Genomic DNA, 14,482 nt, shown 5'->3' with positions numbered 1-14,482 from the left:
TTTCAACTGTTTGTGGCCACTCTTGACCCCTTGCCCCAAGCTGTAGCATGAACCCAGATCACTGCTGGTTTTGCCTATAGAAATGAATGCATCCACCAGCACCTGCACTCTTGAGCCATCCGGACCTTTCATCTCTCCACTACTGACTTCTCAGCCCTTTCCTACTGTGACTCACTGTGACACTCTTGGTCTCTACTCAGCTTTCCTCTGATGATAAGCTCACGTGGACTCCTCACACCCCACTAGAGGGCCGGTGCAATGGAGGGTTACGGAGGCCAGGACCTGACCTTCCCAAGCAAAGAGTCTTTCCACTTGAGAAGTGCTGCGACCTGCTGGGAGCATGTGCATGGCCTCAGGAGGGCCTCAGAGGGACCAGAGGCAAAGAAGGGTCCAATCTGGATGACACAGGGCACCTCTCTCAGCCTGGGCTCTCCCTACTTGAGCTGCACTCAGCCCAGCCACTGCTGCCACAAGACACGCTTCCTGAGAAACAGGCTTTCAGGGCACTGCCCTTGCCCCAGCGTCTCCCAGTGCATCCTCTTGAAGTGCCCTCGCAGGCCTGCCCTGACCCATGTTGCCCAGTGCTCTCCAGCGCCCATCCCCCTGTAGTTGTGAAGACCCTTCTCCGTCCGGTGAACATGCCACGCCCATTCCTATGGACTACTTACTAAACCTGCTCTAAAACAGGTATTTTCTGAGACCTGACCACAGGCTAAGGCCTGAAAATAGACAAATGAGTAAGATTTCACCCCTACTTCGAGGCGGTTGTCACAGTGTACTGGGTGGACATGAGCTATGAGAAGGAAGCCCTGCGCTGTTGCTGGGGCCACAGGCTGGATGGGGCAGGAAGGCTTCTGACCCGAGATGCCCTGAGCAGAGTCCTGAGGAACCAGCCAAAGCAAGCGCTGCCCAGTGGCTGGTGAGAAGGAGAGGGGCATGCTGCGCAGAGCTGGACTTAAGAAATGTGGCCGATTTGTACACCATTGAGTAGTGAACTACCTTAAGAGCAGTAAGGGTGCCAGAGGTGGCGGCAGGGAGGTTGGGGAATGCCCAGACGCACAGGTGTGCTGTACCAAAGAGCAAGCTACACGTGCTCTTTACATTTCAACTGAAATTTAAGTTTAACCGAGATTTTAAACTCGGTTCCTCAGCTGCATCAGGCACATTCCAGTGCTCAACAGCCACATATGGCCAGCGGCTTCTCTACTGGAAATGCAGGGCACAGGACACGCCACCACTGGACAGCACTCATGACTCTAGATCAGGAAGGGTCTCAGGCGCCAGGCTAGGAATTTGGATTTTATCCTTTAAGTGGCATCAGAATTATGATGATTATGATTCTAACAGAGCTTGTTAAAAGTTAAAATGCTCCTAAGCCCACATCCTGGCATGCTGCTCTGTCTCAGCACCTGCTCTTGGAGTGACAGCCACAGGAACATGCTGGGAAACCTGGGACCCATGATTGCTCTAGAACTCAGAACCCACATGGAACTCCCAGGCAATTCCCACTTTACACAGTGTTCCAAAACACCGAAACCCACAGCAAGCTAGCCAATATTAGAAAACCTAAGTATTTCATCATATGACCAAATTAAAGGGGAAAAACCCTTCCAAGAACAGAAAAACATCTAACAGAGTTCTACACGTGCTTGTGACATAAAAAACAGCAAATTTTAGCAAATTAGGAAGAAAAGGGAATTTCCTTAACTCGATAAACGCTATTTATCAAAAACAAACAGCAAACATCATCCACATTCAAACCAAGAAAAGAAACGCTGCCTTTACCACCACCGACTCACTGTTTATGAGACTGCTCCTCTGGCAAAAATGTATAAAAGTCTCAAGATCAGAGGAAGAAGAGATGGTTTTTTCTGAACATGAAGCAAAGGCACCTACAGGGTCTTGCACTGTGTGCTGTTCCACAGGTTCTGCCTGTTCAGAACCCATCCATGTCTCAGCCGCCAGGATCAGGGCTCTTGGACATGCAACATCTTCTCCAGTGAGAGCTTATTATGGGATGTGCAGCAGGTACTCAGTCTGCCACTAGCAAGTCTGGCAATTTTTATGCTTTCCAGGAAGTCCCAAGGCCCGAAGCCCATGCCTGTGTATGGGTGCCCAGGGAAGGCTGGCTGGGCTGGTCCTCTAAAAGAGCCGGCCACCCTGACATTGCTGACTTAGGTCTCAGGACAGCTGTCTTCAGCCAGCTGACAGGGACAGGACACGGAGCGATCCTGATCTTCACTAGCTCCTGTGACACAGTTCACAGGTCTTATCCCAGATACCAGCCCTACAAAGTTTCCATGTAACAAGCCCCTCCATATTCAGAATGGCCTCAAGCAACAGTAAAGACCATAAAGTGGTCAACACAGGAAAAGAAAGCCCATCACTTTGATGACACTGCAAAAATCAGTGTCACACAGAGGATGAGGAAGGGAGAACAGAACTGTGATCGTGAAGAAGTTCCAGAGAGCTAAGTCAACAATGTGGTTCGGATGCAATATTCAGACCTCATGGGCTGGGTGGCGCCAGTCTTTTAAAAGCTCCTCCAACAGGGATTCTGGTGTACAGGCTGACGCATTTCTACTGCAGAGACACGAGCACCAGTCACAACCATTCACAGCTAGATGAGAATGTTAGAAGAACTGACAAACAACAAACTAAAACTTTCTACAGTTTTGAATGGAGTTCGTTCTCTGCAAGTGGTTTTCCAATAAGCACCTAAAGGAACATCCAATACTCAGACCGGTGCTTACAAAAGGAAGATAAGATCGCAAAACAAAACAACGTCACTGAAAACATGACTTTCTTGCGGAGTTTACACTGCACGCCAATATCCTGTTGCCCCATCTGTAAGCAGAGGTCTGTCACAGGGTGGAGCTGCTGACCGTGGGCCTGCCAGGAACCTGAGGTTTTCACTCTTTAGTCCAGAAGCACAATCTGACCTCTTGTCAATTTCATAACAAAGATGAACCTGTATCTTTTGGACATTATTTGTCCAATAATACACTGACTGGTGAAAATAGCATCCTCGTGGTTGCTTTCAGGTTAAAAAAGGAAAAACAGAACTATTGTTCCTGTTTGTGCCTATGCCTCCCGCGGTGTCAGTGTGGGGGTTGTCCCAAGGTATGTCCCACCCCGGGGGTGGCGGGCATCTTCCCAAACATCAGGATCCTCCCAGAAACATTCAAGTGATGCTGAAAACAAGAGAAAACCTCAGGACGACTAAGGCCAGCTAAAAGGCTCTTATATAACTGCTGGGCACATCCTCCTGCTGTTCGCCCCAGCTGTGAGAACAGCTTTGTCGCCTGCCTGCCTGTAGTAAGAGCTTCCTTAATCCAGCCACTGAATCAAGGTGTCATCCTGAAGGTCAAGGGTGCGTTACTGGGTCTTCCACTCACAGTTTAAAGGATTTTGACTGCAGTGTGTGGAAATTTCAGGCCTCCTTTGATCTTACAGGTGCAGTGTACCTTCGACAACAGCAGGGAGGGTATGAGAGGATGTTACCCTCTGAGGAACCTTCCCGGAATTCTGGCTGAGCATTATGTGTATGAAGTGCCTGCCGAGGAGGAGGAGTCTGAAGGATGAAATATAAAGTGCTCCTAGATATTTTACATGTTAATCATTAATCATTACTTTCTCGACAAGCTAAAAGTGAGAAGATACAGAAGTGATGGATGGGAATAAGGAAACCCAGTGGTAGAAGGGCTATGGATTGAATAAACTATTTAAAATATTAACATCCCAGAGATGCCCACAAGGAGTAGATGGAGACAACCGTGAGCAGTCAGGGAATCAGGCCTCAGGTCACCAAATGCATCAGGCAGTTCACTGTCCTGGCTGAGTTCCAGGCACCACACTGTGCAGAACTTGCAGGTCTCTACACTGGACTCATTCCTACCAGAAAAAAGGCAGCTGGTCTGTATCGTGAACAGTGGGAATCAAAGGCCCTCCTAGGAGAGGTGAGAGTGTGATTGGGGATAACCCTGAGGATCTTATCTGCAGCCTGATGATGTGCCAGAGGGCCACCTGTCCACCTCCTAGTGCAGACTTACAGCACCTCATCTTCCGACAATAAGTGGATTTTCTTTATGTTAAGAAATGAAAAAATTATTTGTTCAAGCCTAAGTTATAAACAGTTACACTGTGATATGAAAAATTAAGTTACAAACATTTAGTTATCCAATTTCTTCTAGTACCATAAGACAAAAGCTGTGACTTCCACCTGCCATCTCCTCAGTGTCTAGGAGCATCATCTAAAGCAGTGAGGTGCACCGACATCACATGCATCTGCGGGTGCTGGGTGCTGCTCCTGCGTCTTAACACACTCCCAACATGATGATACTGGAATACTTTCATTACACACGTTACTGACATTACTATACATGTTTAACAAAATGTAAAAGACCAGTAAAATTAGTAACTTACAAGCTCCCCATCAGGACCATGCTGGCTAGGTGAAAGGACCTTTCACTACAAACATGCAGCTGAGTCATCCTGCTCCCTTAAAGACAGGTCAAGCATGAGACTCAGACAGGTGGTCACTAACCTACGAGGGGGTGAAGTGACACATGACCTCATTGATTTTCCTCTAGCCTTTTATGAGGTTAAAAAAAGGAAACTGGTTGATCAAAATTACATTTGTATATAAAAAGAACTCAGAATTATATGATCACTTGAAATTTTCTTTGGTGGTGTCATCACTGACATCTATGTGAACAGAACTATTCACCTTTGTAAAAACGATTTAAAATACACTTTTTTTGTCCTTCAGATAAATGCTCATCTTCCTTTCATGAATCTTATTCATAATTATAAAGTCAATATTTTGACTTAATGAAGTCCATTAGAGTTCAGCCACTTCAGCTTTTGCATGAAATCATACCTTTCCAAAAAAGATTATGAATGTCTTTTAATTTTCAAATGTCTTTTAATTTTCCTCCAGTTTTCTTAAAAGGTAACATTACTTTAACTCAAGCTACCAATTGGTGGAGAGGGAGAGTTATCTTCCTTCATCATAAAATACAAGCCACTGACTATAGGTAAAACACTTGACACGCTTCCCATAAGCCTTTCGTTACAGTTGCTTACAGGTTCTTCACTTTTAAAGGAAATAATCTGACAAATACTATCTCTTTTAGTACAGAGTGCTTAATTCTCTAATAGTTATGAAGGTAATAATTCAACAATCATTAAGGCTCAGGTACTTGGAGGCTTCTCATAAAACATAAGAATAAAATTTAAGACAATGTAAAGTTAGTCACAGTAGTTAATATTTTCATATTTACCTGAATTGTGGTATTTTTTCCCAACATATTCAAATGCAAAGAGTAGCTGGAGGTCTGTTGGCTGGGAATAATGAGCTATTGCAAGGCATACCTAGGAAAAATTCTACATTTAGAATTGATTTCAACACACGTGGTTAAATGAAACGTACAACGAGGCCTTGGGTGTGGGGAGAATTGTCTTGGGCAGGGTCTATGGACACTTGTCTCCATATTTTCCTGCTGACCCAGAGCTGGAAAGGGGTCTCTCAGGCCAGGGACCTCATTCACTGCTGTGCCCCCAGACACTGTTCAATCTTTAGTGACTACACGCTAAGTGTTCAGTACGTGTTTGCTGAGCTGAATTTTAACAGGGAAATAATTTTACTCGGATAAACAAAACTTGGAAACTAAATGAAGCATTCTCAAAAAAGGCAGTGACATATCCACTCTTAAAAAAAAAAAAGAGAGACATTTTCATTTTTTAAGGACAATAATTATTTAATACCAGCAATTCGGAAGGCTCAGTATAAGGCATGCTCTTTTAATGTTCATACTTCATTTTAGATTTAGAAAAATCTAAAAACAGAAAAGCTACAATTTTTTTCTTATAAAAAACAAAAATTAGTAAGAAACCCCAAAGCTCATGGGTGGTTACAAGAGATACATAAAAAAAAAAAAACGGTTTAAGTAAAATGGTTGAGACTCTGCCTGTGCTGGGAAAAGCATGGTCTTTGTAATCCAATGATCAGGGCTTGAATCCCAGCCTCACCAAGCTCCTGCCAGGAACCTGTGTGAAGTCAACTCACTGCCTGGAGCCTCAGTCTGGGCATGTGAACCATGAAGATGAAACCGAGGCTGCACTGGGGATGGGTAACTTGAGCACACGCCCAGCCTCGGGAGCAGCTGCACACGGGGGATATGTCTGCAATCAACCTCAACTGTTGCTGGACAGACTGAAGGACTGTATTCCGTGCTTACAGAGCCCTGGACTAGATGACTGGAGACGGGAGAAAACGATCTCACATGAGCAAAGAAGACAGAGGAAAATGAAGACAGATGCAAGGAGAGAACAACAGACCATCTTACTTAAAAAGTTATCCTTTAGAAGAAAAAGCATTAAGCCAGAATGATATGCTTTTGACAGTAAGCAAGCATGAAGTTTAGTTAATTGTTAGTCTTCATCAAATTAGCCGTGTCTGTGGTGGGCTGATGCAGATTCTATTCACTGGTAAGTATGTGTCAGTTGTTAGAAATTTATTTTAGAAGGCTTCTACAGAATAAATGCTTCTTGTCTTACTAAATTAAAACAAAACTAGGAGAATGGTTATCATTAGTTTCAGTTTTGACGAAAAACAACAATAATAACAGCTCCTTGAAACTTACGAAATACCTTGCTATTCTTAACACCTGTGGGAGAGCCTTCTCTTGAGAGTCTACCCCACTTGGGAAGTTCAGGAGACCGTGACCTGCATTCCCATCCCCTGCCTGCTCACCAATCCTTAGAGCACTTCTTCCAGGAGCTAACTACAGACTCTACACCTTGAAAAAGTCTTTGTCACTTCCTACTCCTCTGGGCACCATGTTTATTAGTTTATAAGCTTTGCTGCACCTTTCTCAAGATTCTTTTTTCATTTTTGTCCCATTTTTCAGCATTACCAGAGCCACAATCTTAAGCCATTCCTGCCTCATGGCATCTCTGTGGGCTTCCCTATATTCTAAAAAAAAAAAAATAACACTTAAGGATTCTCTTCTAAAGATGAATTTTTGAGCAACAACTCTGTTCTCTGGATTATCTGCTGCCGTTCCCAGATACCTGCATGCTGAATTCTCCTCCACCAGGCTGGCTCTACCAGCCCTCCTGTATCTACCCCCACCCCCTGCCCCATCCCTCAGCAGTCTCTGGTCTGGAAACACCTGTCTGAATATGGTCCGTCTGACTCAGTCCCAGCCACCTCCTTCTCCACACTCTGCTCAAGAAGCCCTTCCCCACTGATCAACCAACCACTCTTTCTCTGAAGCTGTCATCTCTGGTCAATGCTCTGCAGTTAACTGAGCTCGTGGAGCGGTCCTTTCCAGGGCTTCACATACTAGCCATGAGCATGGATAAGGAGGAGGATACCAGGTTCTCTGTTTTACTTCTACTATGAAGTTCAATTCCTCCAGGGCAGACACCATGTCTCCTCCCTTCAACAGGTACTTACGGAGCAGCCACCTGTCCTGAGCCCTGGGGACTCAGAATGAATAAAACAAACACAAACCCTGTGCTCACGCTGAGCTTATATTTTAGTGGGGAAGACAGACACTGAACCAGATCAACAGGAAAATCTATAGTAAAAGAGACAAGTGTGAGCGCTGAAGAGGAAAGGAAAACGAGCAGGGAAGAGGATGTGAGGTGACAGAGTGAGGGAAGGAGAGAGCACGTTAGTCCTTTAGAGGAGGAGACCAGGCAAGGCCTCTGCGCACATCTGAGGAAGCCCAGGAGACTCTGCACTTCTGCTTTCTCCTTAGTACTTTCTGGGGGCACTCTGCACTTCAGAACAGCTGCACTGAAAATACTAGTTTACAGAATGAGTTCCTAATGTAGTCAGGAAGTGCTCCAAGCCCATCATACCAGTTATCACTTTCTCTGAGACCTTTAGAAAGCAGTCAGGGGCCTTGTTTACACAAAAGAAATCCACAGATCACTGATGATGGAATATGTTTTTTTATGGCCACCAAGCCTATCTGCTAGACAAAACCCAGCACAGCCCATTTCTAAAAAGCCCTTAAAAATAGCACAACATCACATTTACAAAGGTTAGGAAACAAGCCTTTAAAAGCATTCACATTTAAAGAAGACTACAAAAATACTGTGACACTGACTCAGTTTAATCTCCTGCACTACAGTTGATTCTGGGGGAAGGAGACACAGCCGGACCTAAGCTGTTGGTCAGCAGTGTAACCACAAGTGCGCATGAATCCGCTCAGGTAACCTCAGTCTGGGCTACCTTTGGGAACCCAGACAAAGGCACATACAACTGTGTCACACTCCCACTGTCACTGCAGGACACTCTGAGAAGAGCAGGAAAGCCAGAAGTCCTCTTCCTTCAGCCTTTCCACACACACTACCTAAAAAGCCTATGTCCATGTTCCAAAGTTCTATCACTAAAAGTGTAACAAGAGACTTAAAAAGTAGGTCTCATTTTCATGTACAATTATTCCAATCTTGTAATGTACTCCCTAAGCATTAAAAAATTTTCAGAAAAATTCTACACCTTTGAAAACTGCTTCTGAAATAGTTCATTTGCCCTGGCTATTGTAGCAAATTGTAACTTTTTGGTAATACTATTGATTGATATTTAGGCAATAACAAAATAGACTACCAGAAGGCTTTGGAGCAGTATTTAACAATATGTGAACCAATTTAACATTTCAAGATTTTGTAATTCAAATAGGAATGTAACTGCTGTATTTCCAAAAATTATCAATGGTTCACACATCAGAGAACTGTAAACACGCATCTGGTCATTTTAAAACAATTTACAAAAATCAAAGCACTTCCAGAGAAAACAGCATTCAAAGTTTCCAGGAGGTAGAATCAAGCTGTAACTTCCCAACTGTGACCTAGTTTCAAATGAAAATTTTCACATGAAATAAAAGAGTATACTAGAATTTTTGTTTTAAACTCATGAAGATATTAAGCTTTGGCAGCCATACATGACTTCACCTCTGTGTTTGAAGATATGAAAATCAGGGAAAAAATTCTCCACTTGTATTTGTTTTTTCTGGCCGTACCACATAGCATGTGAGTCCCTGACCAGGGATGTACCTGAATCCCCTGCAGTAGAAGCGCAGAGTCTTAACCACTGGACTGCTAGGGAAGTCCCTCCATTTATATTCTTAATGCCTATGTTTCTTTCCCATATTTCCCCCCTTATGATTGTATAAAGACAAAAACAGTATTTCTTTTGGGTGTGAGGTAACTGCTTTTTATATTTTAAGACAGTGGGGAAAGGATTTTTGCCAGCAATCTGGTCTGCAGAAAGGGCATAAAAAATTGGAGCTGCCTGGCCAGTTTTGTGTAGATGGTTCAGTGAGGCCCCTGAAGCACTTGCAAGCAGCAACAATAGATAAGGGATATTCTGAATTTCTGTTTCACTCATTTGGAAATTAATCATTTATGTGGAAACATCTTTCATGCTTCTACTTTGTACTGTTAAATTTAGTTTTCATTTGCTCACGCTTTATTGCCTCAATTATACTTAGCAACAAATATCCTAGTTGGTGCAAGAAGGAGCCAGATAATTACGATTTTCAATGACTGACACAGTGTCATGTGAAACACAGAATAGAGAATGGGAGAAAGGTAAACTTCCTGGAAGACTGCTGGGCCACTGTATCAATTTCTTACTTTAAAAAAAAAAAAATCCTGTTGTAACTCCATTCCCTCAGTTCCAGTGGTGTCCCTATTCTTGACAATGCTATACATCCTGAAGGTAATGTTTCCATAAGCAGATTCCTGGTGCTTTGATTAAACTACAACTATAGAGGAATTTTAAAGTAACTTGGTTCAACTATTTTATATGCAATCTTCCACCTAATTAATTCTGAAGTCTTTCTACATACGAACAGGCACCTCAAACGAGTAAAATGCCAAAATCACAAACTGCAGAACTGAATGGCTAACAGCAGCCATAAAAGTTATCTGGTTGAACTTCCCACCCTGCAGCATGCAGAAAGATGGTCTTAACACACTCTCTCTGAAAACTGGTCAGCCACGGACCCACCGTCACTTCTGCTACCTAACCAAGCTGCAATGGCCAGGCATCTTCAGATATTCATTTCATGTTTGCCCTCCTGTAAAGAAACTGTTTGACTCTGATTCTAAAAATAAACTTATCACCTCCCCACCAAAGTACATCAAGACAGCTGCCATAAGATTTCTCCGATAGCCTCATTGATATCAACAGAAAACTAACTGCAGTAAATTTACTGACCATGGAGAACAAATGCACCCATTTCTCGTGGCCCAAAGCTCCCTCATCGCTCCTCTATTCCCAGTACACGAGAGCAAGGCTCCCCTGGAGATTCTGTTAGTAGACTCTGCACTTGCTGCACCACAGACTAGCTGGGGTGGGGGGTTGCTTAGGACCAGCTTCACTCCTCTACTAAAGCCAAAATATGGACTCGAAGAAGGAATTTCTGCCCTTGAATCTCACTCCATGAGTTTGCAGTAAACATTTCCTGGAAAGCAGGGGAAAAACAAGGCAATTAAAAAGCCCTTAGCTTTTAGTTACCCCTGTGGAATATCATTTAAATTAATTCACTAAAATTTCTTTATCATACTAACATTTATTAGACCCCTCTTATAACTACACATTTACCTAACCTTATGTAACCTCAGTCGAGCTTTTAGTTTGATGATAAAGCTCTGAGGTACTGAATTAAAAGTCTTATCAAATCTCAATTACAATATAGCATCATCTTTTCAATCTTTTTAACGAGAAAAAAACCAGCTGGTAATGATCTTAATATAAAAGGTACATGACAGTTTTTCATATTTTAGAAGTTAATAAAAAAAATCATGTAGAATAGCTTAAAGTAGCCATAAATTAGTCCAAGGAAACAGTTCTAGAAACATTCCTGACTTTCAGTCTACGTAAGGAGACATCTAATAACTTCCCCTAATATAAAAACCAAAAAACTGAGCAGCTGAGAAATGAGAACTTCCATAAGGAACTGCAACTGGTGAACATAGTGCAAAAGTTGTAACAGACTTAACAGGATTACCTTTTTGGCACTTTCAGGACCGGATTCATCAAAGCGAAATCTGACAATTCTGAAATCTTTACAGTAAATAATTAACTCTGTTGGATTAAATTTCAGCTTCTGGTTTGGACCCAGGACTTTCTGCTTCCTCTTGTGGTCATTAACTGAAAAAGGAAAAAAATTTCTTTTTTGATACTTACTCCTTAGTATACTTTAACAAACTCTTGCTGACAACTGGAAGATCACCCACCACTTGGGTACTGCTTCTCTGGAATCTTTCCTATTCAAATATGATTCTGAGAACTTTGGGGGGTCAGTTTTAACTCTGCTTCTGATGATACCAAAGATATCTCTTTACACAAAATCACTACCGTCTATACTTAATGATTAAAGTTTTAATTAAAAAGAGGACAAATACCAGAAAATATAAAAAGCCATATATTTTATATCTCTATTTAAAAATAATTTACTGATTACTTTTTCATTAATTTTCCCAGGACTCAAAAAAAAAAAGGAAAGTGAAAGTGAAAATTGCTCAGTCTTGCCTGACTCTTGTGATCCCATGAACTATACAGTCCATGGAATTCTCCAGGCCAGAATACTGGAGTGGGTAGCCTTTCCCTTCTCCAGGGGATCTTCCCAATCCAGGGATTGAACTCAGGTCTCTCACATTGCAGGAGGATTTTTTTTGGGGGAGAGCTTCCCTTGTGGTTCAGCTGGTAAAGAATTTGCCTGCAATGCGGGAGATGTGGGTTCAATCCCTAGGTTGGGAAGATCCCCTGGAGAAGGGAAAGGCTACAGAAATAAAATTCCAACCAAAGTACTTGAGGGATGTAACTCTTCAAGCAAGAATTTAGCAACTAGGTGAAGAATAATACATACGTGTGACTATTTGCTCAATACACGTTAAAGGCACATCATGTTCGCCAAGTAGAAGGTTTCTGTAATGGAATTTCTGAAATAAAAAAGTACATTCATGTTAATTCTGTTAGCAATCACTTCCCAATGGTAATAACAAGCCTTACTGTCAGGTGTGATGAGAAGCTGCAAGGACACTCTCTGAAAAGAACAGAAAGCTCTTGCTTGTGTGTAGCTATGACAGTGCTGGCGCTGTGGCATGGCAGCACAGAACACACTCCAGTAGGAATCCGGGGAGGAAGGGAGACATGACATGCCTGCTTCGATCACATTCTCTCCACCTTTCTCCCACACTTTAAACAATAAAATTAGGGCAGATTACACACTACAGTGTCACTATAACTTACAGGATATGTCACAATATCCTGTCAATCACTTCACAGCAAACACGTGCACGTCTAGTTCAGGTAAAACTGTCACTAAAATAGTAAAGAAAGGGGCCTTCAAAGTCATCAGATTTTAATGGGTAATGTCATGGCTTGATTTTCACAATGGAGATTTTAGAGCAGAAAGTCTACCAGAAATAAAAATCTTTAGTCAAACTACTGCTTGTTTTTTAAACTCACTTTTTAAACACACTTTCAAACTAAGGACATAGCTTATGCTATTAACCTTCTGTTGGTGGGACACTGGCTTATTTTTTTCTATTAGTGATACTGGACTTAAGCTCTTCCAGGTATACGGGTCTCATTTACAGTGAAATCTGGGGCCAAAGATAGAAATAAAGCTAAAAACAAAAGGAAAAACCCAAGTTTACAGTCCAACAGGCTAGTGTCTCTACATAGTAGGTATCTCTAAATGCCTTAAGTTTAAATATACCTACACACTGCAATAGATTGAAATATACTTATCCATAGTTATACACTTCAGTCAAAAGTTTAGAATTAACATCCAAATATAACTATCACAAATAAAGGTCTGGGGGTAAAGTATATAACACTTTACAAATCAAAATAGAAAATGAGAATTGAGGAAAAGTCCAGACTTTTTAAGTTAGTCAAATGGGTGAACTTTTTTTTTTTGAGAATCATTGGCACATTTATCTTCCATATATGGATTTTAAATTATTTTACAACTAATGCATATTATCATTTTAAGAAAGTATAAAAACAGATAAAAATAAAATGCATTTTTAAATTAGCTATAATTTCACCTTCTGGTGATAAACAGTATTAATACTTTATATCTTTCTATTTTCCCCCCATACATATTGGGCAGGGCAAAAATAAGATATCAGTTCTATTCTCACTCAAAGTGAAACTGTGTCAGAGGAGTTCCTTGGTGCAGACCGCGGTTGCAGGAGACAGGGAGACACAAAGAAAGCAAGATTGTCATATCACTTACCTATTTTTCCTTTTGTTGCTTGTGCTTTTATCATATCCAAAAAATCATTACCTTAGACCACTATCATGAAGCTTTTTCCCTATTTTCTTTCCTAGGAGTTTTACAGTTTCATGTCTTAATTTCATCTTTAATCCATTTTGAGCTATTTTTGTATAGTGTAGGTAAGGGCCCAACTTCATTCTTCTAAATGACTGAATTTTTGAGAACTCAAAATTATATGGAACTACTCTTTTCCAGTTAGAACATAAAATAACAAGAGGTTATTAAGGAAAAATTTTATCAGTATTTTTCTTCATTCTAACTGTACTAGAAATCTGAAATAAGAATTTGACTTTTTTGGAAAAATACCAGTTAAAGATACTATGAAATACATAAAACGTGCAGCATTTATGAGATTATTTGCTATATACTTTTTTCTCTGTATGACCAGTCAAAAAGATCTCTGTTTTTATATGTAGGTTAAAAGACTTAGAAGGAAATAATAGCTCCCTTATTAAAAAGGTTACATAAGCAAAGATCACAGAGGATAAACACAGCAATGTGACTTAAAACCACCTCACTAACTGCACTGGTCTCAACATTCTCCTTAAACTTTACTTTGAATTTTAATGTAATACATTCCTAACCTTACATTCAGTTCAATTCAGTTCATTCACTCAGTTGTGTCCAACTCTTTGCAACCCCATGGATTGCAGAACACCAGGATTCCCTGTCCATCACCACCCCCTGGAGCTTGCTTAAACTCATGTCCATCCAATGAGTCGGTGATGCCATCCAACCATCTCATCCTCTGTCGTCCCCTTCTCCTGCCTTCAATCTTTCCCAGAATCAGGGTCTTTTCCAATGAGTTGGTTTTTCACATCAGGGAGCCAAAGTATTGGAGTTTCAGCTTCAGCATCAGTCCTTCCAGTGAATATTCAGGACTGATTTCCTTTAGGATGGACTGGTTGGATCTCCTTGCAGTCCAAGGGACTCCCAAGAGTCTTCTCCAATACCGCAGTTCAAAAGCATCAATTCTTTGGCACTCAGCTGTCTTTATAGTCCAACTCTCACATCCATAAAAGAAAGCTGAGCACTGAAGAATTGATCCTTTTGAACTGTGGCGTTGGAGAAGACTCTTGAGAGTCCCTTGGACTGCAAGGAGATCCAACCTTACATTAATCACTTATTAATAATATTGTAATTTTTCCATATCTGTACTTTGTGTA

General features: G+C 41.5%; 1 protein-coding gene across 6 annotated transcripts in view; it reads right to left on the bottom strand.

Moving 5' to 3' along the window:
• The window catches only part of MTMR10 (myotubularin related protein 10), a 38,279-nt gene that overhangs the window by 11,536 nt on the left and 12,261 nt on the right, over positions 1 to 14,482 (bottom strand). For 4 of the 6 annotated variants that reach the window (XM_081550358.1, XM_081550359.1, XM_081550360.1 and 1 more), the window contains exons 4-6: positions 11,895 to 11,967; positions 11,034 to 11,176; positions 5,286 to 5,376 (exon numbers count right to left, since the gene is read on the bottom strand). In XM_081550358.1, the coding sequence (XP_081406484.1) occupies positions 5,286 to 5,376; positions 11,034 to 11,176; positions 11,895 to 11,967 (307 nt within the window). Of the gene's footprint in view, positions 1 to 5,285; positions 5,377 to 10,240; positions 10,488 to 11,033; positions 11,177 to 11,894; positions 11,968 to 14,482 lie in introns of those variants that run through there. The other 2 variants (XM_081550362.1, XM_081550361.1) reach the window with 2 other exon arrangements.

This window comes from Giraffa tippelskirchi, chromosome 12, assembly GCF_054371585.1.
Source record: "Giraffa tippelskirchi isolate mGirTip1 chromosome 12, T2T-mGirTip1v1.2.pri, whole genome shotgun sequence".
In the NCBI taxonomy this organism is placed as follows: domain Eukaryota; kingdom Metazoa; phylum Chordata; class Mammalia; order Artiodactyla; family Giraffidae; genus Giraffa; species Giraffa tippelskirchi.
This window is presented reverse-complemented; position numbering and strand designations above follow the sequence as displayed.